The sequence below is a fragment of the Gouania willdenowi genome, chromosome 13, assembly GCF_900634775.1.
Source record: "Gouania willdenowi chromosome 13, fGouWil2.1, whole genome shotgun sequence".
Taxonomy (NCBI): domain Eukaryota; kingdom Metazoa; phylum Chordata; class Actinopteri; order Blenniiformes; family Gobiesocidae; genus Gouania; species Gouania willdenowi.
The window spans coordinates 3,200,042-3,226,603 of NC_041056.1; the positions used below are offsets into that span (position 1 = coordinate 3,200,042).

The 26,562-nt window shown below is 41.6% G+C and overlaps 3 protein-coding genes and 2 non-coding genes across 9 annotated transcripts; all 5 read right to left on the reverse strand.

The window, feature by feature from the left end:
- Positions 1–350: 350 nt before the first annotated feature.
- Positions 351–14,158, reverse strand: atg16l1 (ATG16 autophagy related 16-like 1 (S. cerevisiae)). 2 transcript variants are annotated; one of them, XM_028464405.1, is made up of 20 exons: positions 13,831–14,158; positions 13,436–13,540; positions 12,943–13,033; positions 11,901–12,000; positions 11,698–11,771; positions 10,175–10,244; positions 9,586–9,767; positions 9,420–9,485; positions 9,269–9,352; positions 7,289–7,348; positions 6,418–6,517; positions 6,231–6,336; positions 5,473–5,543; positions 5,310–5,381; positions 5,009–5,129; positions 4,568–4,673; positions 4,233–4,382; positions 3,164–3,211; positions 2,978–3,079; positions 351–687 (listed from the first exon to the last, which is right to left on the reverse strand). In XM_028464405.1, exons 2-20 carry the CDS (start codon positions 13,536–13,538, stop codon positions 597–599), a joined length of 1,797 nt encoding a protein of 598 aa, XP_028320206.1. In that variant the 5' UTR covers positions 13,539–13,540; positions 13,831–14,158; the 3' UTR covers positions 351–596. The 2 variants fall into 2 exon arrangements, with proteins under 2 accessions (XP_028320206.1, XP_028320205.1); XM_028464404.1 differs by having other exon boundaries at positions 6,418–6,520.
- LOC114475104 (small Cajal body-specific RNA 6) lies at positions 5,908–6,164 on the reverse strand. Its single transcript, XR_003675434.1, has one exon.
- Positions 9,845–10,101, reverse strand: LOC114475103 (small Cajal body-specific RNA 6). Its single transcript, XR_003675433.1, has one exon.
- Positions 14,159–16,195: 2,037 nt separating the features above from the next.
- On the reverse strand, positions 16,196–21,048 carry spint2 (serine peptidase inhibitor, Kunitz type, 2). The gene is made up of 10 exons (XM_028464406.1): positions 20,826–21,048; positions 18,862–19,029; positions 18,666–18,758; positions 18,573–18,596; positions 18,021–18,182; positions 17,906–17,956; positions 17,402–17,569; positions 17,291–17,335; positions 16,822–16,927; positions 16,196–16,718 (listed from the first exon to the last, which is right to left on the reverse strand). Exons 1-10 carry the CDS (start codon positions 20,992–20,994, stop codon positions 16,631–16,633), a joined length of 1,074 nt encoding a protein of 357 aa, XP_028320207.1. The 5' UTR covers positions 20,995–21,048; the 3' UTR covers positions 16,196–16,630.
- A 948-nt stretch (positions 21,049–21,996) lies between these two features.
- LOC114474709 (transmembrane 4 L6 family member 5) lies at positions 21,997–26,516 on the reverse strand. Of its 4 annotated transcripts, none has more exons than XM_028465179.1 (5): positions 25,038–25,682; positions 24,862–24,930; positions 24,642–24,796; positions 24,446–24,569; positions 21,997–22,023 (listed from the first exon to the last, which is right to left on the reverse strand). In XM_028465179.1, exons 1-5 carry the CDS (start codon positions 25,218–25,220, stop codon positions 22,015–22,017), a joined length of 540 nt encoding a protein of 179 aa, XP_028320980.1. In that variant the 5' UTR covers positions 25,221–25,682; the 3' UTR covers positions 21,997–22,014. The 4 variants fall into 4 exon arrangements, with proteins under 4 accessions (XP_028320980.1, XP_028320979.1, XP_028320978.1 ...); XM_028465178.1 differs by lacking the exon at positions 21,997–22,023 and adding an exon at positions 26,212–26,516 and having other exon boundaries at positions 23,909–24,569; positions 25,038–25,211; XM_028465177.1 differs by lacking the exon at positions 21,997–22,023 and adding an exon at positions 26,197–26,516 and having other exon boundaries at positions 23,909–24,569; positions 25,038–25,211.
- Positions 26,517–26,562: the final 46 nt, after the last annotated feature.

The window sequence follows — 26,562 nt, forward strand, 5'->3', positions numbered from 1 at the left end:
TTATATATTTACTTTTTGTTAACCAGATAAATATAGCAATATGATTAATATACTTTTACTAGTAAAAATTTAGGATCTGTTAGCAACCTTTACAGACAATGGATTTCATAGTTGTTATTGGGTGGTTTTCATAAATGTTAATACACTTGTGAAATACCTTTGTACACATTTGTTTTGTCTAGAGATATGTTTTTTATACTCCCTCCCCACCCCCAAAAAAATCAAATTTAACCTTCCGCCACTCAATTGTAGTAAAACTGTGTCACAAACACAATTACAACAGATTTATAAAATACAAGCAATGGATATGGAGTCATTACGTTATTGTGAAAAAGACACGCTGGAAAAGCTTTAGACATGACTCAGCACATTTCCTCAGCCTCCCTGCAGAGGATTTTATTTTGAAAGTCATGATGGGAGGAGGACTTTTATTTTACAATCACAGATAAGTCCTTCTCTTCCTCTCCTTCATTAAGTCCCATCCTCCTCCTCCTCCTGATGATGAAGAGTGTGAGGTCACATCATCTTCTGGATGATGATGAGTGTGAGGTCACATCCTCTTCCTCCTCCTCCCGATGATGATGAAGAGTGTGTGGTCACATGTCCGACCACAGGATGGCCCGGCCTTTCTCCACACTGACCACGTAGGTGCCGGAGGGCGACCATGACACAGCGTTTACAGCTGAGCTGTAAAACAGAGCAACATTAACCCAGCTAGGAGGAGTCACATGATTGGACCAGGACGGAAGGGGGTGGAGTCAAAACCTTTGGGTTACAGAGTGGTTTACAAACTCTCAAAATAAAAAAATAAAAATCTAATTAATAAAATAAATCACGTAATAATAATTAGGGCTGTCACTTCAACATGTTAATTGCGATTAATTAATTACAGGAAAAAATAATGCCGTTAATCTTTTTTTTTTTTTTAGCACTCCAAACAGCGCAAACCTTTTTTCATTTTAAGTTCCCGGTACACCCATAATACTGATGCACATTGCACAGACCTCCGAAGCTCTCCTGTGAATATCGAGCTTGTACCATGATGTAGTGACCAACTGGTGCCATGTAGGTGGAAGCACAGCACCTTTGGATAAGAGATCACCCATGTTGGGCAGAGCTCAGAGGGAGAGGAAAAGAGTTCACTAGACAGAAATGGCGCTGCGAGAGTTGATGCTGAAGTTCACAGCAGCTCATAGTAGCGCACACTCGACCAGAGCATGTGTGGAACTAAGTGGACTATTGAGAGTGTCGTGATGGTCAGGGAAAACAATCAAAGCGGGGGAAGCAGTGAGACTCGGCATGTCCGGTATGAGGAGGAAAATTGCGTGTGGGGAGAGACTTGGAGGATGGCCAAAATATAGTAAGAAACCCATTCAACACTCAGAAAGCACAGTTTCAGTGTTTTTGTAGTTTTATAGTAAGAAACTAAAGTTGAGGTGTCACTATAGCAAAAAAAAATGTTTTAAAGTCACTAATTTTTCAGAAAAAGACATTTTTCTCATCTTTTTGTCACAAACTGGGGATTTGTGAGAAACTTGCCTCTATTGAACTGCTGATTACAGAAGAACAAAACAAGTTAAAAACAAAATTGAGGATTTTCTGATGAAACTAGAGAGTCTAATCTTTCAGAATCTAGCTAGCTAGAATCTAGAATCTAGCTAGCTAGCTAGCAGCTCAATGCTAAACATGTAGCGGCAAGCACCTCAATGCTAAACATGTAGCAGCTAGCACGGATAGCTAGTGCAGACAATCGGACAGTATTGACTGCAACATGCTCCAAGCACGCTGTGTTGCCAATACGGGACAAGATGACTGGGTTCATAGCCAAAATTCATGCATTCTGATGTTTTGTTTCATTTGTATTTTCTATTATTTGGTACACACCAATATTACATGTAGCCCAGTCTCAAATAAGACAGAAAGTAAAATGTTACGTTTGCATCTGTTCGTCTGTTAAAAACAATAAATGACTTTATAAAAACACTGTTATAGATCAAGCTTTCGATCTGCCACAATAATGTGATTTAAATGAAAATACCTCAAGTTGAGGGCGTTTCTCAGCAATTTTTATGTGAAATTAAAAAATAGATTAATTAATCTATTAAAAAATAGATTAATTAATCTATTAATCCAGCGGGTGATAAAATCTGCACAGTACATCGCGGGAGCTGCCTTCCCCTCACTACAGGACATTTACGACGCCAGGGTCAAAAAAAGAGCCCTGAACATCATCAGGGACCACACTCACCCACAACACAGACTCTTCACTCTCCTGCCATCAGGCAGGCGCTACAGGAGCCTGAAATCCAGGACCACCAGACTGACAAACAGCTTCTACCCACAGGCCATCAGGCTTGTGAACAACTCTCTCACAAAGCCCCCTGCCCTACCACCCCGCCACACCACTGATTAAACTGCTGGACTGTGAAAACCATTTGCACTACTGCATTGTAATAACTGTTATTTTGACAATTGCACTAATGCCATTCTCCTGCAAATCTGCAACAACGCACGATCGCACTTTAGAATCAAAATGTGTATACTGCTACTCTGCCACTCACATGCTCACTTTATATTTTGTATATTCTGTATATTTTATATTTTATTATTAGTATTATTATAGTCTAGTATTTTAGTATTCTTAGTATTTTTAGTTATCTTTAATTGGGAATAGTTGGGTTCTTTTAATCTACCTCTTCATTTTGTTTGCTTATTATTACTGTGAAAGGGAGGACTCGCAAAATAAGATTTTCATTGTGTGGTGCAACTGTCTGGTTTTACTGTGCATATGACAATAAATATCTTGAATCTTGAATCACAATTAATTAATTGCACCATTTGTTTAATATCTTGACATCACTAATAATAAAAATATGTATTAAATAAGTGAAAATACTGTAAGAATAAAAAACTGTTGACATGCTCAGGGTTCAACAACAACCTGATGGTCAGTGATGATGATGATAATGGTTCTTACTTGTGGTTACGATCCAAAGTTCGGTCGACTTTCCCCGTCAGAACGTTCCAAACAAACAACGTCCCATCAGCAGAACCAGCTGTTACATAACTACCATCAGGACTACACACACACACACACGCACACACAGTGAGATAAATACATACACAAACAGTGATATATACAGTGTAATGAACACACACAGACCTGAAGGTGACTCTAGTCCAGTCTGCTCCACATTTAAATCCCTGAGCACTGAAACACAAACATGTTTCACTCATAACATCATTATAACATTATTATACCATTATAACATATAGAATGTGTTCCACTAAACACTGACCTCTAACCTGATAGATGTGATAAATACGATCACTTTAATGTGAAACATGGATTGTGTGTGGATATATTATTAAATATTATATACACAATGTGACCTGTATTAGGGCTGGGCGATATGGCCTTTTATAAATACCGCGATATTTTTAGGCCATGTCACGATACACGATATATATCTCGATATTTTGCATTACCCTTGAATTAACACTTTGATGCACAAAATCACACCAGTATGATGATTCTATATGTCTACATTAAAACATTCTTGATCATACTGCATTAATATATGCCAATTTTAAACTTTCATGCAAAAAAGGGGATATCACAACTAAGTCAAAGTTGACATAACTGTATTTATTAAACAGTGAGTGGCTCAAACATAAAATTGTCAACAGAAAGTGCACGTTCTGTGCAAAATTGTCACAGAGACATTTCAAAACAAGACATTAGTGCAGGATGCAACTCACATGGCATTTCAAAACACAAAATTAAAGTGCACTTTTTGTACATAATGCCACTACAATATTTTAAAACAAATAGTGCCCTTTTGTGCATGTTGTCATTAAGATGACATTTCAAAAAAAAAAAAAAAAAAAAAAAAAATCAAAAAAAAAAAAGTCCGCGAGTTTAACGGTATGGTCATTTTCAACACCGCACAGACTACAAGCTGCGATATATCGAGTATATTCGATATATCGCCCAGCCCTAACCTGTATATAATAATACAGTATATATTTTATACATAATGTAGAGCTGCTGTGTGAGCAACATGTCCAGTGACATGTACAGACTGAGGGGGCGTGGCCTCACCGATGAAGACCAAGTGCTGATGGTACCTTCCATCATCTATGCTCAACGACAACCAATCAGCTATCAGCTTAAAGACTGTGGGGAATGCTGATTATTCACTCAGCCCAGGGGGCGTGGTCAATGATACCTGAAGGTTTGTCTGACAGCGTTGGTCCTCAGGTCGATGATCTTCAACAGGTCGTCTCTGGAGCAGGTCAGCAGCTCTGAGCGGTCAAAGTTAAGGTCCAGGGACGTAACGCGGCCACACAGCTCCAGCTCACGGACTATGGTCTCAGCTCTGAGACAGACACACAGGTACAGACAGTTAGAGTTACAGACAGACATACAGACATCCAGCCTGTCTCAGGTTAGTAAACTAATTAATCCCAGTGTTTATCCACATCTGCTTTTTAACAGCCTGCTTGTTGTTAACCAGCTAGCTAACTGAGCAGCTAGCTAACTGAGCAGCTAGCTAACACTGACCTGATGTCCCAGAAGCGAACCTTCTTGTCAAAGTGTCCACTCATCACACACTGCTCTGTGCACACGATGTCATTACAGCTGGAGCCAGCAAACACCGTCTTCATACCTGAAAGACCCACAGAGAGAGACCCCCACACACACAGAGACACACACACACACACACACACACACACACACACACACACACACACACACACACACACACACACACACACACACACACACACACACACACACACACACACACACACACACACACACACACACACACACACACACACACACACACACACACACACACACACACACACACACACAGAGACAGGTGAGACCAGGGTGTGTCTAATAGTCCCTGCAATCTCTTTTCTTTAACCCCATGGATGACAGCACAGGGTTAAAAGAAGAGATGGGACAGAAAGGGGTACAGACAGGTACACGTACAGACTTTACTGCGTAGGTCCCACAGTTTCAGTGTCCTGTCGTAACTTCCTGACACGATTCTGACGCTGTCCAATAAGAAACGAGCACACAGGACTTTACCACTGTGACCTGTGAGGGTGTGCTGGAAGAGGTAGGGGGAGAGGGGGGGCGGAGTCAGAGTACTGCTCATCAACACACACACACACACACACACACACACACACACACACACACACACACACACACACACACACACACACACACACACACACACACACACACACACACACACACACACACACACACACCCCCCCCCCCCTACCCTCAGCCTGTAGTCGTCCACGGTCCAGATCCGACTGGCAAAGTCATTAGAAGCAGCGAGTAGGTACGACCCCTGAGAGCACACACACATGCACGCACACACGTCCTCATGAGAACAAACACACACAAGTTGTCCTCGTGAGGACGTGTGTGAGTGAACTCACAGCACTGTCAAATTCAATGCTGGTGATTCCTGCGTTGCTGCCAGTCAGAGCTCCTTTAGGTTCACAGCGACCTACGCACACGCGCACACACACACACACAAACACACAGTGTGAGTTTGTTGAGCTGCAGTAAGGCAAGGCAAGACAAAATTTGTATAGCGCATTTCATACACAAGGCAACTCACTGTGCTTTACATGATCAAAAAGTGCAACAGAAAACATTCAACAGCTTAAAATCATCATTTAAAATCATCTAAAATCATAAACAAACATTACATCAACAACATGACCAAAAATCTCCCTCTAAATCATACGCAGTAGAGCAAAAATGTTTACATGATGCTGACTTCTTATCAAATATTTTGTTGAATGTTAAGAATTGATGCAGTTGGTTGGTCGGCAGCATGAACAAGTCACATGACTAGTGTACGGTGAGGTCTCAGATTGAAAACTAGTGATCAGCCCCTCCTTCTCCTCATCGGCCTACGCTCCATGCTGATTGGCTGTGTGGGACGTGCATCACACAGAGGCTGCGTCACTAAGCACCAGCTCGCTGTGATGTCACTTCCTGTGATGTCAGCAGCTGCCGGACCACAATGCACCACTAGAGCAAGATGAAGTAGCAGCTGCTGGGAGCCAAAGGCCACCAGAGAAGAAGAAGGAATCAGACCTTTTACAGCTCATCACTGACCTCACACTGTGTGTGTGTTACTGCATGTGTGTGTGTTACTGTATGTGTTACAGTGTGTGTGTCTGACCTGAAATCACCTCCCACAGTTTCACTCTGCGGTCCATTCCTCCTGTAGCCAAAAGACGAGAGCTTGGACTGAACCGCACAGCATTCACCTCCCCATCATGGGCCTCCTACACACACACACACACACACTGATTGTAATACACACACACATATACACACACACAAACAGAAGCATTGTACAGACTCACAAACACGTGCAGAGCTTTGTTGGGCACTCTGACATCAGCACACGCTCCACTCTGTGGTTCCATGTTCTCTGGAGACACACTAAGAGAGGATGTACGACGCCTGCTGAAGCACAAGACCAGTAACACACCAGTCAAACCAGTGCCAAACCAGTAACACCATTCAAACCAGTGCCAAACCAGTCACACCATTCAAACCAGTGCCAAACCAGTAACACCATTCAAACCAGTGTCAAACCAGTAACACACCAGTCAGACCAGTAACATCTCATGGTGTAAAGACTATCATTCTTTCATTATGAAAGGAGTGCCGTGATTGGTTGATGTGTAGCTGAAATCCTCCCATTGGTCATTGGTAGGATATGTGTGACGTCCTCACCTCTGTGGTTACATATGGCACGTTCACAATGACTCAGACTCTTTCTATAACCACAGAATTCTGAGAACAGTTTTGTGGGTTTTTTCACTTGTTATAGCAACCATTAGCTTTATTGAGGAGGCGGGGTTTATGGCCTATACTGCAGCCAGTCAGCAGGGGGAGTTCTAAAAATAAAAGCTTCACTCCACTGGGGAGCTTGTCCTGTCCATTTTTTTTACAGTCTATGGTGTAAACATGACTGTTAATGTGTAAAATGCCCTCTAACATTTCATAAATAATTAAAAAAAAAAAACCGAAGGAAGGTTGTTGTTTTTTAGATGCTGCCCTGGGCGTGGCCCATGTCACCCATATTGAAAACCACCACTGACAGGTAGAGCAGCTGATCTAGACATTATATATCTACACTTTAGAATGAATGCTTTAATAACACTTTAGACCCGCCCCCACAATGATGTCACTACTGACCCCACCCACAGGAAGTGTGTTCACACTCACCCAAAGATGTTGGAGATGGAATCAAGGAGGCCAGCAGGGGGCGCAGTGGGGGTCTTCTTACTGTCACACACACATACACTGTTAGTGTGTGTGTGTGTGTGTGTGTGTGCGCGCGCGCGCCACAGTAGTGGCAAAGAATTTGGTCGCAACTTTTTCTATTTTTTTATTGAGGGGGGTACAGCATAGAGATGCATGCTGATGAATAGTTGACTTAACTGACGTATCGTAGTTTTGTATGAAGTAAAAATTGACAATGACTCTAATATATTTACAAAACGCTTTAGTGTCAATATTAAGTTATTCTGCAACAAGCAGTGGCTGATGCATTTGTTTTATTTTTGTCCACATGTGGCTTAGTTTTGGGTCAGTGTACAGTCATAGTTAAGGTCTATGGATAATGTTTTACAAATCACACCACAGAATATTTTTCTATGTGTTTTTGAATGTAAATGTACACTTTATGAATATGATTATCCTGCTGGGTAAAATGTTTATTTTTAAAGCTAAAACTATATCATTATTATGTATAAAACACTAAGAATAGTTTATCGTCAGTATACGCTAGAAACAATTATAGCAACAAATAACAGAATAACTGAGCATGAAAAGAAATTAAATATTTGCTGACTTGAGTTAGAAATAAAGTTATTAGGTGTACTTTGTTTTTTCAAAGGTGTGCCATTTGTTATGTTATAAATGTTTTGGTAATTGTGTTGTATTTTATTAATTGATTTTTGAATAGTGTTATTGATTTTATTTTTCATCATGTTATGTTATAATTTTTTGTTTGCTTTGTGCTTAATTTGTGCTTTAATTTATATTTCTATTTGTCACAACACTATGAATCAGAATCAACTTTAATGGCCATGCATGTTATAAACATGAGGAATTTGACTTGGTGAACTGTGCTCTCTCTAACAAAGTAAACTAGAAAACATAAACAGTAATTAACGACTAATATGTGCAAAACTAAATAGGATAATAAAACAAGATAATAATAATAGCATAATAGTGCAGTAATGAGTAGTGCAAAAAGGATGATGAATTAAACGTGAGTTAATTCTAATTCAGTATTTACAATGAAGAGTTAAGGTGAACATTTAAATTAAATAGTATACATGCACATTCACAGTGTGGATGATTGTGGTATGAGTTTATAGTTGAGTGGTTGGGGTGGGATGGGTTGCCGGTTTTGTTATTTTATTCTGTAAATAAATAAAAAATGAAAACACAAGCAGTGGCTGAAATAACTGGGCATTTATTTTATATAATTTTAAAAGACAATGTAACAAAAATGTTTTAAATAACATTAAAGCATAACAATAGGTTACATGTATTCTTTTTATTATTTTGCAGAAATGCTGTACTTAAATTACCGTAACTTAACAGTAGCATAACCAACTTAGCATCTGCATTGCTTCACTTCATGAAATTCAATTGAGAGGGTCCAGCTCTTATAGTGGGGTCTCCTAACCCTCTTTCCCTGTGAGAACCACAGCTGAACATCTGGCCTGGCCTCATAGAACATCAGTTCTGATCTTCCACAGTACCAGGCCCTCATATATGACTTTATCCGTTTTTGTGCTGAGAAAACTCTCATGTAGACTACAGCTGATATTGGCTGAAATTGCATATGCGCTCTAACACTCCACTTGGCGCGTTCTTCCCCGCCCCCTGTCCCAGGTTTGATAAGCACCCTCCACATGCGCTCCGTCACTCCGCTCAGCATGCTTTACCCCGGCACCGCCCCACATCTGCTAGGTGCGATTACCCCCCATGCTCTGTTGCTACACGTGCCTGAACGCCTCAGTGTGTAACATTCCTATTTCCTCCTTTTAGATTTACAAAATAAAGTCATCCTACGCACTCGAACAGATGCAACCAGATTAAATTTTTACTCGTACAAACTGAAAAAATATTTGCATATGCAACCAATTTGGTCGTAGTTTCGAGCCCTGGTGTGTGTTACTGTGTGTGTACCTGCTGGTCCTGCTGAGATTCTGAGGAGATGTTTCTCCTCCATTCTTTGCTCCTTCCTCACTGAGAACCTCAATGTCATCGTCACTGAAAACACAGTGTGTGAGTGTGTGTTTTCTGTGTGCGTATCTATAAGTGTGTGTGTGTTGCTCACGGATCAACAGGTAGAGGCTCCTTGGCAGCGTCTGCGAGATCCTTCTGCAGCTTGGCCTGCCGTCGCCTTACAAACACACAGACAAACAACACCCACACAGTGCTGTGAACCAATCCCATTAGAGATGCAGGCTGGAGGCCTCCAGGTATGCGGTTGCCATGGTTACCTGGTGTCCTTCTCGTTCTCAGCGTTGAGCTTGTTGGCCTCCTGAGCTTTCTCAGCCATCCACCTGGACACCAGCTCCTGGTTGTCCTCACATGTCTTCCTCAGCTTCTCCTCCAGAGCACAGAAAGTGATCTGCAGAGCATCGTACTCATCCTTCAGCGTCTCATTGGCTTGCTGCAGGTCCTGCGCGCACACACACACACACAGTCACATGACTCAGATAGTGCACGGTTCCAGTGCACGGTGCCAGTGCACGGTGAGGTCTCAGATTGAAAACTAGTGATCAGCCCCCCCTCCTCCTCCTTGGACTGCGCTCCGTGTTGATTGGCTGTGTGGGACATGCATCACACAGAGGCTGCGTCACTAAGCACCAGCTCGCTGTGATGTCACTTCCTGTGATGTCAGCAGCTGCCGTACCACAATGCACCACTAAAGCAAGATGGACTAGCAGCTGCTGGGAGCCAAAGGCCACAAGAGAAGAAGAAGGAATCAGACCTTTTACAGCTCATCACTGACCTCACACTGTGTGTTATTCTGTGGGGGTGTGTTACAGTGTATGTGTGTGTGTGGGGGGGTGTGTGTGTGTGTACCTGCAGGCAGCTCCTCAGCTCTTTACATTCTCCTTCCAATCCACAGATCTGCTCCTGAAACTCCAACATCCTGAAACATCATCTCACCTTTAATCTGTATGTGTGTGTGAGTTTGTATATAAAGGCTCAAACATACTCGAGCTGACACTTGCAAAGTGGAGTTCGCGTGGACTCTGCCAGGCCAATTAAATGTTCGGCATTGTATCGACCAATATTAACTTACTCAGTGCCATTGACAAGATAACTCGTCATTTGCGTCTTTTCACGGGGATTACTAGAAAACACGCTGGTGGAGGTTCCTCATCAATATCTAAGCTGTGGGGTGTTGTAGTGACCAACTGTGCCCTGAAGAAGGCAGCAGTACACCTTTAGATGATAGATTAGCCACTGATGCTCCCCAGCAAAGCAGGAAGAAGCAGGAAAAAGGGAGATTATGGCGCTACAGAGTGATATTGTGACGTATCCAGCAGCTCAGAGCACCACATACTAACACAGAACATGTGTGGACCTGAGTGGATTATTGATAATGTTGCGATGGTGAGATAAAACCATCAACTAACAGAAGGAGAGAGAAGGAAAGGCGTTTATGGGACAGAAAATGGCACTACGTACAGCAGCGCACACTCGACCAGAGCATGTGTGGAACTCGTGGATAGTGTGGCGATGGTGAGATAAAACAACAAAAAAAACGGGGCAAGCAGTGACACTCTGTCGGGGAGGAAGAGGAAATTGCGTGTGTGCAGACCGACGGGAGAGAGAGTTGGAGGAATGCCAAAATACAAAAAGAAATCCATTCAACTCTGAACAGATAAATTATAATTATTTTGCCCGGTCTCAGTGTTTTTTTTAATGTTTTATATAAGGAAACAATGTCCAGATGTTAGAGTTGTCACTAAAGCAAAAAAAAAAAAATAGCTTTAAAGTCACTGACAGGGTTTTTTTTTTTTACAAAAAGGCTGTTTTCTCAGCTTTTTGCTCTGAAACTGAAGATTTGTGTAAAACTTGCTGTATTCAACAACTGATTACAAAAGAACGAAACGAGCCAGAAACAAAAGTTTTTTTTTTATGAAAGTAGAGGCTTCAATCTTTCAGAATCTGGTGTCAGATTTCTGATAGTCATAGTAGAAAATATTCTGTGGGTCTTTAAAATCAGTCAAAATGCTCAAAAACGGCTGGCACTGACGGGGGTAGAAAAATCTGAAAATGGCTGGCACTGAAGGAGTTAAATGTAACACCGATCTGTATTTCATCTCCTAGTGAAATACAGGAGAGATGAAGACGAGCTTATAAGAGAAACTGGCAGACAAGCTACGAGAGTACCAACACCTTTAAAACGCATCCCAGGAGAACAAGGACTACAGAGAAGCGCTATGAATCAAGGGACATTTAGGATTTATTGGAAACTACTACATGGTGGTGCGCCAAAGTATCTAAGCTCTGAGGGAAGCACAGTCTGTGCTGAGTCTGCCCGAGTATGTTTGAGCTTTAAGAGAGTGTGTGTGTGTGTGTGTGTCCGTCCTCACTTGGCCTCATTGTGTTGGATCTCCTTGTCCTTCACTTGTATTTGGTTGTTGAGTTCAATCACAGTCTGAGCCAGCTACAGGGACACAGCACCATTAGCGTTAGCTCACACCTTTGGCGTCAGCTTAGACCTCAGATGTTAGCGTCAGCACACAACGTTAGCATTAGCTCAGACCTCGGACCGTTAGTGTCAGCTCAGACTGACCTCTCCTCTCTTCTTGTGCAGCTCTGTGAGCTCCTCCTGATGTTTGATCCTCATTTGAGACATTTCAGTCTGTAGCTCTGAGCGCCCAGCGTCTGAGGGACTGACCCACGCATACACACACACACAGGATAGAGACAGACGAGTCAGTAGCGTACATTAACCTTTAAGGATGTCCCGATGCCATCACGTGATCGGAAACAGGGCCCGATCACATGGTTTCAGGATGTGCAGGTGTGTTCTAAATCAACCTCTATCTGCAGACCTCATACATTATGTAATAATCAGCTAATACGTTACATGCTCTACACCTGCAATGCCAACAAAATTTAGTTGTCATACTTTTCATCAAGAAAAACATAAATTTCAACGTATGAAACTAAATGAGGAGAGTAAACATTAAGAGTGCAGTTCATAAAAGCACATTACTGGCCTTACTTTACAGCACTTTTATTTTCTTACTTGCTAACATGCCTGTTGGGTATTTTATGATGAGGCACAATTTATTTTATATTGGACATTTATATTTAATATTATTCAATCTTGCCTCGTCTAAATTTATTTTTTTTTAAATTTATTGCTTGACTGATCAAGCTACGTCACAGAAGTGCTCAGTTTAGGATTTAATGTTAAAATAAGGCGAATAAAATAAATAAGGGACATTCTGGATCAGATTTTTTTACTCTTCTTTATCTTTTTAATGTATTATAGAAGTATTGAATCGGGACTTGGTATCAGCCAATTCTCAAAATCAAAGGACTAGGAGACAAAAAAAAAAAAAAAAAAAACCTGATCGGGACATCCCTAGTAACTTTATTGATCCCTCAGTGGGGAAATATACTGTCATTACAGCTCAGATAAAGTGCAAGGAAAAAAACAACAGAGAGAGAATAACAAACACACGTTAAAAAAAATAGTGCAATGAAGGATTGTAAATATGACATTACAATAATAGAGCCTATATATATATATATATATATATATATATATATATAGAATATAAAACGCATAAAGAATAGAGATATATACAGACTGATGGTCTCACCTGGTCTCCTGAGCTCTGAGCTCATATTTATCAGCCTGGTAACGCTCTGTGAGCACAACCTGGAGCTCACACTTCTCCAGCAGACGATGGTCTGACACGCACACACACACACACACACACACACACACACACACACAGTATTACCTGTTACATTATAAAGTAAGTCACTATCACTGGTCCATCCAGGCTTTTAAACACTTTCCTTATGGAGTCGTTAATGATAATGTGATTATTGATCATTAATGTGAGGTCAGTGATTGGACGTCAGTCCTGTGATATATTATATAATATTACAATGTATTTATTGGAAATGTAGTGAATAAAGTGCAGTGATATTGTTCTTCAGGGTCCACACACGGAGGTGTTGAGGAACGTCCTGTGGAACAGCCCAGATGCCACACCTCCACTGGAATTAGAACCAGCACCCTTGAGCTAATTGGATAGTTTAGTGAGGACCCCCTCCCCCTTCGTGTGTGTGTGTGTGTGTGCTCACACTGGTGGATGATCTCCTCATAGTTGTGTCTCTGTGTTTTGTCTCTGATCTTCAGCTGCTCTGTGACGTGTTTCTTCCACCAACACTGGCTCCGCCTCTCCATCCCTGGATAAACATTCATCACTTGTTCATCATGTGTTCATTAGTGGCCACGTGAGAACAAGGAGCTGCTATTTGTGTATAGGTTTTTAACATGAAAAAATAAGGAATAAACATGAAGAAATACGATTAAACATGAAGTAAAAATTTTACATGACCAAATAAGGAATAAACCTGAAGTAAAAAAACAAAAGGATCATCACGGAGTAAAAAGGTTGTAAACAGTAAATTATTGTTAGTAGCTGCTAACCCGTGACACACTGTGTTAGCCTGTTAGCTCAGTAGATGAACTGTACCTGTGCTGTGACGGTGGATAGCTGGTGTTAGTTTACCGGGCCCTGTCCTCCAGGTACTCGGTGTCTAACAGCCGCCGGTAACCGACATCGAACGGCCTTTGTTAACCGACATCCACAGACAGACTGCAGCTCCGCAACATATTAGCTAGTCAGCTAGCACCTCTTCTTCAGCTTCCTCCTCTTGTTCTTTTTCTTCTTCTGCTGAGTTGTTTCTTCTTCTTCTAGGGTTTACTGGAGGTTCGTAGCCTGTTTCCGGTGCATTACCGCCACCCTGTGGTTTGTACCTGAACATATCATGTGTCTTTACAGACAAATATTTGAATAAAAATAAATGTACGCGCTAACCACAACATCACCACTTAAGGTCATTAAACCTGAGCAGATCCGAATGTCTTAGAAACACAAAGTTAAACTAACTAACTAAAACACTTAGTTAAACTAACATTAGTTAGAAAATAATACATAAACACAAAATCATTTAGATTCAGACTAATGAAGAATAAAGTGTGAAGTGAACATTGTGTAGAGTTGTTTAGTGAAAGCTATGCAACAGTAAGACTTCATTATGAAGCTTCATATTCTGAAGTTCCAAAGACTGTGTTTAAAGGACCTTCAACACCCTGATCAGGTCCCTGAACTCACACCCAAACCACTAGTTTAGTTTTATTCAGAGGAGCAAAGACACACAACAAGAAGCACACTGTGCATACTGTAAGTTGTCAGTTTATGAAACCAGGCTTTTGTTTTTATTTTATTGTGAAAAATGTTTTTAAATGAGGATTTTGTTGTAAAAGAATGAAAGCTGCACTTTTATTTTGAAATAGATATAACAAAATAGGGGTTTTTATTTTTAAATCAAATATTGAATAAACAGGACTTTGATTTTGAACGTACAGCTCAAAGATAACTGCGATGGTTTGCAGTACGGGTGTCAGCGAGTCGAGGGCCACTGGTACTGGTCCTCAGACTGGGGCGGGAGGGCCAGGGGTGACCTGAGGTCAAGAGGGTCACATGACTCCGGGTGCAGCAGGAAGCTGAAGAAGGTGCTGCTGGCCTCGGATCCTACAAACATCCCATTGGACTCTGAGTTCTTGACCTGAGCCCAAACCCGGGCCAGAAACAGAACCAGGGACTGTGAGACAGTGGGGAGGTCCGACAGGTGGAGGCTGAACACGTAGGAGCCGCTCACCTGGGCAGCGTACACACCAGAACCTGGGTGCTCGGGAAGGACCCGGCTGAAGGCCACGAGGCGTTAGGGGATGGGAAGCATGAGGTCAGAGCGGCGCTGAAGGACGAACGGATCAGAGACGCACACGGACCCAGAGGTACCCTCAAACCCAATGGAACCCAGCTGCCCCTTTGGACCCAGAACCTTTACAGAACGGCACCCCCGGGTCCCTCGCTCTCGCTAGGTTCCTTGCAGACCTTTGGTGCCCTCTGACCCGTCAGAGCTGCTGCAGTCTCCGCCAGGACCCGGCTCTCCTTTCTGTCCTTGGGCTCCAGATTCCCCGGGTCAACACGACCCTCTCTCATCTCTCTTTGGTCCTGTAGAACACTTGAGACCCACCGGGCCAGGCCGATTTTGGGCTCCTGGAGGTCCAGGCCGACTCAGGGATCCGGTGCGAACCTCAGTGCACAGGGTGAATACACTCCATTAGAACCCTTTGGACCCGGGTCACCAGCACCCTCTTCCACACCCAAGTTTCCTGCTTCTCCAGCAGGAAAATCCCAGTCAGAACCACAACCCAGAGCTCCATCAGACACTGGACTCCGACTTTTGAACCCTCTGCCTCCTTTGGACCTGGTCGGCCCTAAAAGCCCGGACAAGAATTATCAGGATCATTAGAACCATCAGAGCAGCTCACCTTTCAGTCCTGGTTCTCCAGTGAACCCAGTAGAACCTCTTAACCCACTCCTTCCTCTTCCTCCAGGACTCAACCACAGACATTAAACTGGTTTCAACACCAGTAGTGGTTCTAGATCCACTCATTCACTCAGTATTAACCAGTGTCAGTGGTTCTGTCTGTGAGTCACTGATCACTAATCACAGGCATTGATTACTCATGTACCTATGAATGAATACATGAATGAGTTAATCAATTAATAAATACATGGATGTTCTTCTATCCTTCTCCATATATCTTCATATTGAACATCACATGTTCATGTCTAAACTATCTGACTATCTCCTGAACATATCAGTTTTTCATCATAGATCTTGATCCATAGTCATCCTCCAGGATCTAAGCTCCGCCTCCTTCGCCTGAGGTTCTAACAGGAGTGAGTGCTGCGCTCTGATTGGCTGCTCAGATCAATTATGAAGATTATCTCATCATGGAGAACATGCAAAGTGCACAGCAGGTTGGTGTTGATTACACTTTATTTTTCACATTTTGAATTTCCCACACAGTAAAAAGGACAAAAGCATCGAGCCCAGTGCATGCTGGGAGCTGTAGTGTCTAACACTTAATTTGTTCTACAATCATTAAAAACAGCAGAAGAAAGAGTCCAATCAGCTGTCAGAGCTGACTAATGAGTTAATTAACTCATTAGTTAGCTAATGTAGCTAGTTTAGCGAACTCATTAATTAGGTAACATAGCTATCTTAGCTAATTCATTAATTAGCTAATGTAGCTAGCTTACCTTAGCTTAATGATTTAATTAACTAACTTCTTTAAAGAGGTTTACATTCACGGAAACAATAAAAGCAGAGCTCTGATTGATTATAGATTTCTTCATTGATTTGCTCTACACAGTGCATCAACCTCTGACCTTTACCCAGCCTGAGGTCAGAGGTCGATCAGGCCTTTGGAGGAGGAGAAGAAGTGTCAGGAAGACTGAAGGAGTCGACGGACGTTTGATCATCAGGAAGAAGCTCCTCCTTATCACTGCAATAGATTATTAATCAATCAATAACTACATCTTCTTTATCAATATTAATCAATCAATAACTACACCCTCCTTATCAATATTAGGTGTGTGTGTGCTAACCTGACAGAGGATGATCTGCGTGTTATGTTGAGTCGTCTCATTGTGACCATGATGATGAAGAGAATGAGAACTGAGATCACAGCGAGAGAAACGAAGAGAAAAACAGCTGTAGAAACAAAAAACAATTACCATCACACACTGTAACACACACACATGTACTGTCTACACACAACACACACACGACTCTGTGGTGAAGAATCAACCAATTGTGTGAATCTCACAGGAAATGTGTGAGGGTTGGCAGCTATGTCTTATGCTAGCATATTGCGCTAACATGTTCTGTTACATTAGCATGTTGAGCTAACATGTTCTGTTACATTAGCATGTAGCACTAACATGTTCTGTTATGTTAGCATGTTGCGCTACCATCTTCTCTTATTTTAGCATGTTGCGGTAACATGTTCTGTTATGTTAGCATGTTGCGCTAACATGTTCTGTTATGTGTTATGCGATGATCCCAGTAACCAACCTGCGGTCCAGTGGTTCCTGCTTTGGTCCTGTCCGTCTGATTGGCCTGAAAACATCACATCATCAGGGACATGTCAGTAGTTCAGCCTTTGTGTGTGTGTGTGTGTGTTACCATTTCCATGGCAGCGTGTCAAACACTCCTCCTCAGTGTCAAAGCGGTTGTCGTTACCACGACAACCTCCATAGATAAAAGGAACACAGCTGTGAGTTTGAACATTGTAGTAAAACATGGTGAAGGCAGCACGACACGGTCCAGGGTCAGAGGTCAGCGAGCACACGTCTGTCACACACACACACACACACACACACACACACACACACACACACACACACACACACACACACACACACACACACACACACACACACACACACACACACACACACACACACACACACACACACACACACAAAAAATCAGACTCCCAGCATGCACCTGGCATGCTTTACTCCACTGTGTGACTAGCAACAACAACAATCAATTCATCTAATCATGTTTATTTTTCTCTCTTATGTGCATGGGCGGAGTCAGACAGTGTGTCGTGTTTATTAACACGTGTTGTCATATGTAGCTGAGCAGTGCGCCCTGTGGTAGGTCCTGGTACTGCTCTCTCACCATCCTGCTGCTGGTCATTTCCTGTCCTCTTAGCAGGAGGGGGGGTTGTTCCTGCAGAGAAAGGAGCAGAGCTGTGACATCACATGGCCACACCTCCTATGATGTCATCACATACCTGAGCAAGAGGCAAAGCAGCTCTGCTCTGATTGGTAGTTGTTCTGGTTTCCTTGACAACCTCCGTAGATGAAGGCGTGACATCGTCCTGTTGATCTGTTAAAGAACCATCTCTGGAACGCTGCTCTACACGGACCCACCTCAGGCCCCACCCCACAGCGCTCTGATTGGACCACACACACACACACACACACACACTAGTACTGGGACACAAACACAGCACGGGGGGGGGGGGTTTGATGTTCTCAATTAACTTTATAATCATTATGGTTCTTAAAACATTTACTATTTTTCTGAGTTTCAGAAAAGAAAAGTTGGTGGGGGGGATCTTTAAATCTTTAAAGAAGAGCCACAGTTTGGGAACCTTTGCTTCACTGAATCATTTTTCATATCAGTGACATCACACTAATACGCATACATATTATTAATTAATTAATAACATGCTCCTAATTAATAGGCCTCTAATAAATAATATTATTCTTACTAATTAGAAGAATATTCATTGTTAAGCATTGATACAGTGTGTGTGTGTGTGTGTGTGTGTGTGTGTTACCATCGTTGGGATCTGCAGATTTCTCTGAAACATGAAGTCAGAGGTCAGATTGTGAATGTGTGATTATTTCTCTGTCGTTGATGTAAAACTCACCAAACCTCTGCAGAGGTGCTGAGTAAGCAGAATCAGATGAGTCAGCAGACGCCACACGAGCCTCTCTCACTGAAGGAGGGGCTGTAGTGGACACTACACGCGCATACACACACATACACACAGTGAGGAATAGCGTGTGGAAGAGTTTTAAACCAATCACAGAGCATGGTCCTGATCACATGACTCATGTCCTCACCTGAGACTCCTCTACACGTGTCCTCACACATCTCCTGGGTCATGAAGTTGTTCCCATTGCCGGCGCAGCCTCCGTAGATGAAGCTGCTGCAGCTCTGATTGGTCGCATTGTAGAAGAAACGAGGTATTGACGCACGACACAGACCCACAACCATAGGCAAGACACACACTGGAACACACACACACACACACAATGATGTCATCATCCTAGAACCAACCCTATGACATCATCAATCATCAGGTCTGATCAGTCACTGTGTTTGTGTCCATGAGCAAGGCAGGAATGTTGGTAGGAGGGGCCATAGGGCAGCTGTGGCTACAGTGTAAATTATAATTATTATCGTCGATATTATTATTATAAAGACACAATATCTAATAGAACATATCTAGGTTCTATATGTTTCATGTGTTCTATATATTCTATATGTTAAACCAGTGATTCTCAAACTGTTTTGGCTCTAGTTCCTTTTTCTCTTATTTTTTAACCCAAGCCTTTGTCCAACTTCAACTTTTTGATCAGAATAATATCAAATATTCTAGAAAGGAGGTTCAACAAACTCTGAGTCTATCCATGAACTCTGGGTCAACATACACCGCGATGGGAAACTCTGGGTATCTGATTCCATTACAGCTGGTGTGAATATGAAGTATATAAACCTTGGGTTACTTACATGCACGAGCGCAATAAAAAGCAATCATCAATTGAGCAAAAATAACACGAACTACCATGGCAACCACCCGGAAGAGAGCGATTTATTCACCAGCTCCACTTGTACATATGGTTTAAATGATCAACTTACAGAGTTTCTAAAGGACGAGTTCATTCAAAATGTAATTACAGGTGCATTCAAGGAGTATTCCACTTCCATTTGGCCCCAGTAAGTTGGGGAAGTGTACAGCCCTCCCACTACGCTGCTTGACGTTGCATCATTTAGTGATTTTTAATGTAATGTAGTCGGCAGAGTCTTCAAGACGTCCAAAACAGACATCAAAATAAATTCGACAGAGGTTGGATTTGAACCACCAACCCTCAATCCCAAGCACGCTTCCTTATCCGCTACGCCATGGTGACTATACAGCTACCTGTATTACAGTACAAAACAATGTAAAGTTAATGTCGAGCCTTAAATGTGTATTCATTTAATTGTCATCTCCTCGTTACATTTGCCACAGGTTTGTATCCAGGGAACTTTACTTTCAGTGGGCGTTTTAATGCAGAACAACCTCTCAAGAAAATAACCATTTGCAAAAAAAAAAAAAAAGTAAAACGGCACAATAGCAACAACGTGAGCACGTCTGTGGTGTGTGATGTTATTAATGTGTGTCAGAGAATGTCATGGTAAATTACAGTGTTCCTTGAGAAGTGGTGTCCATGTGGGCGTTTCATCATTTTAACTAAAAATAAACATTATAAAACACATATTTGTAATGCTTTCATTTGTTAATTTTCCTCTCTCTTGTGTACCTTCTGTAGTTCCATGGGGTACACGTACCTCCATTTGAGAACCTACGTTAGAAGGCATAATCAATCATTGATCAGCAGCACAAAGACGAGTGTTGGTTTTTTTCACTTCATAACGTGTGTGTCTTTTGTTGTGTGTTCTTTCTTCCCAAACACACCCACACACAGACTGGTCTGACCAGAGGAACCAGTTTTAAGAGGAACTCACAACATTTCACATTTTTAACACAAACAATCATCGGTTTCAATGACTAAAAACAACAACATATAATAAAGGTTTATTTTGTGTGAAATTGTAAACTCTTTAATAATTTATTATTAAAGGCGGATCAATAACAATAACATATTTGTATAGAAATAAACAAACTTCCCTCTAACGGCTGTTGTTTATAAACAAACTTGTTGTTTTATAGTTTGTTGTGTGTAATTGTTGTTGTTTTTCTCCGTGTGTTTGTGGTGACGGTCAGACCTTCACGGACGGCTCGTAAATAACAGTTTCTTACCGTCGCTGCTTGCGTTGTTCTGCGTGTTGCTCTGCGCGTCGAGCGGAACCACCTGCAGGATCTGGTGCTGGGTCTGGTTCTGGTTCTGGTTCTGGTCGCTGGTAGCCCCTCCCACCAGAACCAGCACCAGCACCAGGAGAAGGACCGACGGTCTGAGAACCTGCATCATTCTCTGAGTCAAAATGAGTATGAGCGAGTTTCCGGTTTTACTGAAATCACCTAAGACAGGTGAGGTCACAGAGGCCCCGCCCACTGCTTGCGTCACTTAGCAGGTGCACGCACGCGCACACTGAAGCAGTTTAAAGCGGAAGTGAAAATCCCATAGAGGATGTTTTTATGTTGACTAGTGCAGTGCCCGTAATTCAGAATAAACGTTAAATCCTCTTTAGACTGACCTTGTAAACACTCAATTCCTGATTAAAAAAAGATTATTACTCACCTTAGTTACAAACGTTGCTCAAAGAGGACACCTGTTAGTCAATATTTACAGGGTGTATTTTTTAGTTGTTTGTAAAAGCCCTTTGTGCAGTCACTCCTGAAGATTCTACTCAGCTTTCTACTTATCCTGAGTTACCATGACTACCTGTTACATTGAGCTGTTCTGCAAAGCTGCATTTAAAAGAATTTTATATGAAATAATTCATGAACGGTATATATGCAGTTGAACCAAGCAGCAGCCATGTTGAAAGTCTCAGATCAGTCTGATCCTGAGATATTTGAGACACAGACAGAGGTTCCTTGCTTTATAGCTAGATAAAGATGATGGCTGCGTCCGAATAGTTCCTACTATCTCCTTTCCTATCCACTGTTCTTTAAGCGTTTAAGTGGTGGCTGCCGTCGGATTCCACCTAGTGGAAGTGCGTCTGATTGACAAAACCGACGTGATCATCTTTTCCAAACACCATTCCTTAGCCCCATGACGTCATCCACAGGGTTATGGAAAAGTGGATAGGAAAGAATATAAGAGGGAGTAGTATTCGGACGCAGCGATGACTGTGTGTTCAGGTGCATATCATTCCCTATTGGACATGTTTTATTTCATTACTTCCCACCCATTAAATGGGTGGAAAGTAATAGCTATAGTAGAGTAATAGTATTCAGTATATATATACTCAATGACAACTTGACGTCACAAACACTTTAAATAAACTTTATTATTAAAATAAATCAGCTCTCGCAGGAGGAGGAGTCAATCAGCCTGTAAGCAAACAAACAAACAAAGTCACTTTGGTAGATTTCCTCTCTCTAGCGCCAGGATTTACTCTGTGTGCACAAGGGCTGGACGATATAAACCAAAACTCAGATCTAGATATTTTTTCCCAAAGTAGCAAAATATACAATATTAATCTGAATCATTTGAATTCAAATTAATTCTGACCAGAAACACAATTCAGGGTTAAATTTTCAGATGAAAAATGCCACAGAGGCTCATTTATTACAGACATCAGATCAATATGTGACACTTTCGTCTGTTACTCCTCTAAGGGACAGCACGTGTGAGTGAGTTGTGTAGATGAAAGTCTGGGTTAGAACACACTCAGTGATCATTTAACTGAGCTTTACTTTTTCTGAGAAGTAGAGAAAAAAACACTCATAAAACCTAAATTTAATACTAAAAAAGATATAAAATAAAAAAATACATCGTTATAGGTGATATTCTCATTTTCAATATCGCCAAAATCGATATATCAGGAATCTTGATATATTGCCCAGCCCTAGTGTGCTGATAACTTCTTATAGGTAAATCACCATGGTAACATGGTAAACCCAGCTCAGGGTTAAATCCAGGCTCAATTAATCCAAGATCTAATTGGACCGTCCGTTTCATCAGAGTAAACATGATAGTTACTATGGAAACACAGTGTGTGTTCACCTGCTTTAGGTGATCATTTAAAATAATCCAATAAAAGTATAAACACATTAAACATGTAAAGAAAAACTGATTGATTTTCTTTAATCAATCATTAAAAGCTGTAGATGTAGAACATGTAGATCAGAGTCTGTTCCCATTGGTCCATCTCTGCATTATTTTAAATCACTTGTCTTGGTAAACGCCCCGCCCACTGTTAGCAGATTCCGATTGGTTGACATTGACATATCTATAATAGATCAATAGATGCAATCATTCATCCTATAGAAACATGGACATGTGATCATGTGACCTACATATAGCCTCAGTGAGAGCTCTCTGCTCTACATAAAGGGGGTGGGGCCTGATGCAAAGACATTACATCATCATCTCCAACAGTGAGAGACTCTGATCAGATTATTTATCACATTAATCAATATGAACAATGTAATGTAATCTAGTCTCCAGAGTAACTGTAGTGTTGTTGGGTGTGAAATGCCCTCAGAGTTAAAGTTAACACCGTCACAGCCTAAAGGAGTTAAAATGTTCATTTAGGGTCAATACTTATTATTATTGTTATTATTATTAATACGACAGGAGAAAAGAACACTGGACTGCAACTAAATATTAAATATAAAAATATCATTAAGAACATGAATGATATTTAGGTCATAATCTCACCACATTTAGGTTTTTAAAATGACTTTTTAAAGGTTGTATAATATTGAAGGTATAAATGTACTTTTAGCCACGTTTGTATCCAGTGAACTTTACTACAGTAGGTGTTTTAATGCGGATCAATCTTTCTGATTGATCTATCAGAGTCAATGAATCCCACCCACTGAATGATGTGCTGGTCAGTCACAAAAGCACCTTCAGCACCTTTAGAACCTTTAGAACCTTCAGCACCAGGCTGATCCAACCACGGTGCTCCACAGAACACCACAGGAAATCATTCCTGCCTGTGGCGATCAAACTGTATAATTCATCACTGTAACCTCACAGCTTGATTCTTGTAAATATCTGTATCATATTTATATATAAATTGTATATTATTATTATTATTATTAATAATAATAATAATCTTGTTTTTTTACTACTATAATGTGTGTATCTGATCCTTATTTTTAACAGTCTTTTATTTAATTATACACTTACTTAATGTTTATTCTTTCTTTCGTCTTTGTTAAACGTTTTATTCTGTTATTTGTGATTTTTTCTTAAGTGGCTGTAACGAAAGCAATTTCCACCTGGGATTAATAAAGGAATTCTGATGTCACTAAATGCTCTGCATCACTCATTAAATAAAGAAAACTAACATTAGTCACAATGTGAGCCTGTCTGTGGTGTGTGATGTTACTAATGTGTGTCAAGGTTCAATAAAGTGTTCCTAGAAAAGCGGTGTTCAGGTGGGCGGAGCCAGGGTTTCCTAGACAATACCTGCCAGTGAGCAGGTTCAGTTCATGGAGAATGTTACCATGGTAACAGACTCAGAGTAGAACTAACCTCACTTTCAGGAATGGGATACTCAGAGGTTCCCTCATTAGAGCCCCAACAAACTCAGAGTTTGAATAGGACCTGCTTTCTGGAATAACCCTCAGGTTTAGCTAATCTGTTAGTAATCAGATGAACTGTGATGGAGAGATATCAGGATATACTGGCCAGATTCAGAGGACATGCCCTCTCTCTCTGTGTGTGTGTGTGTGTGTGTGTGTGTGTCCTCACACAGCAGCATTCCCCACAGTGTGTTGAGAACGTTGAACACACACACCAGACTCTGCAGAGCGCTGCTCAGTCCCATCACACTGAACAGAACCAGATTAAACTGGACTATGTTCTCAGGTTCTTCACACACTGAGGTCCACAGAGTCCGATTGAACAGGTACCCAGAGGGTCTGTGGACAGGGAGGAACTCTGTGAGAGCAGCACAGAACCATCAGAAGCATTAGAACGTGTGAGATACGTACTGGTTGGGTCTGGGCTGCAGAGGAACGTCCCACACACGTCCCACTGAGGTGGTGTAGAGACACAGTGGACCTCTACTGACTGCAGTACCACTCAGAACACAGCAGGAGGTAGAACCCAGCAGAACCACACAGGACAGCAGCAGCTGGGTCAACATCTGCAACAGACCACCAGCCTTCAAACTATTAGAACATCAGAACCATTAGAACCATTAGAACTGACCTGACAGCGATCTGCACAGCAGCTTCTCTTTGATCTGCTCAGGATAAAAGAACGAGCTCCCAGTAACACCTGAACACACCATTATCAATTAGTTAATAACGCCATTAATTAGTTATTAATCTTTTCATTAATGCTCACAGACAGAGAGGCTGAGCTGCTTTAACACACACACTAACCAGGGCGCCCCCCCACAGTCCGGGGGCCCACAGAGCCTCTCTGGTCACGTGACCTTCCAATAGGAAGTGGATTTTTAACTCAGGAAAAAGCAGCAGGATGTTCGCCGTCATGGAGATGATCGCCATGGGAATCAAAGACACACCTACACACCGAAGACACCTCCACACACACATCTGTAACATACACACACACACATGATTTAACACCAGAGGAAGAAGTAATGCGTGACTATTGGTTCACAGCATCAGCAACATTTATAGTCACAACAGGAAGTGTAAGAAATACACAACGTGACACACACAGTGAGTCAATGACTCGGGTTCACAGTGTGTTATTATTACTGCAATAATAATAAACAATAACAATTAGGGGTGTCCCAATATTGATATCGAATATCAATCCGATATCAGGCAGAAAACAAATAACTAAGTTTATCAGACTGCATTTAAAATCTCCGATATATATATTATATTTATTGAATTGTTGATATTATGAAGGTTAAAATTAACGTAACCAATTGGTTAATAATAAATGGGTCAGTTTTTCTCATCCCTACTGTTGCTGACTATTGTTCTCTGTTTGAGTGACATCACATGATCAAACCTTTTCGAACATTCCACACTACAAAATAAGTCATAAAAGTGTGTATGATTCGTGCTGATATTGTATCGGAAGTGAAAAAGTTGTATCGGGACATCCCTAATAACAATAATAATAAAGACACTTTATAGAAGAATAGAGTGGTTAAAACAAAGAAATAAAAATCAGAAAGAACCATCAGTTAAAAAAAGAAAGACATAAATGAGCTAAAGGTTAGTGTGTGTATGTGTGTGTGTACCATGTCCTTCTGTGTGTGTGTGTGTGTACCATGTCCTTCTGTGTGTGTGTGTACCATGTCCTTCTGTGTGTGTGTGTGTGTGTGTACCATGTCCTTCTGTGTGTGTGTGTACCATGTCCTTCTGTGTGTGTGTGTGTACCATGTCCTTCTGTGTGTGTGTGTGTGTGTACCATGTCCTTCTGTAAAAAGCAGCATCAGATAGAACAGCTGAATGTTAAACCTAAACATCTCCAGGACAAAGAACACCCGAGGAACTCACAAACAATCCCTTCAAAATAAAAGCACAGGCCATTGCTCAGAGTAACAAGTTCAAAGCTTACCTTAGTTTATCTTACCGTTCAGATGGAGCAGCTGTAGGAACGCAGAACAACTCCAGATGATACACACAGACACACATTATACACACACACAGCGGTGATCCCAGGAGGAAGAGGAAGATGTGTGTGTGTGTGTGTGTGTCAGAGCTGAACCACAGACTGAAAACAAAAGACTTCATGATGATCAACGAGAAGAATCATCAGAGGATGAAGAAGAACCATGTGACCATCACTGGAGCTCCTGGTTCTCCATCAGTAGACCACCTGGAACCAGGTCTCTGTGAGGTGGAGCTAACTCATAGCTGTCACAGACGGATGCTGCAGGCGTTGTTATGGAGACAAAAACGCACTGATGGATCAGATCCAGGG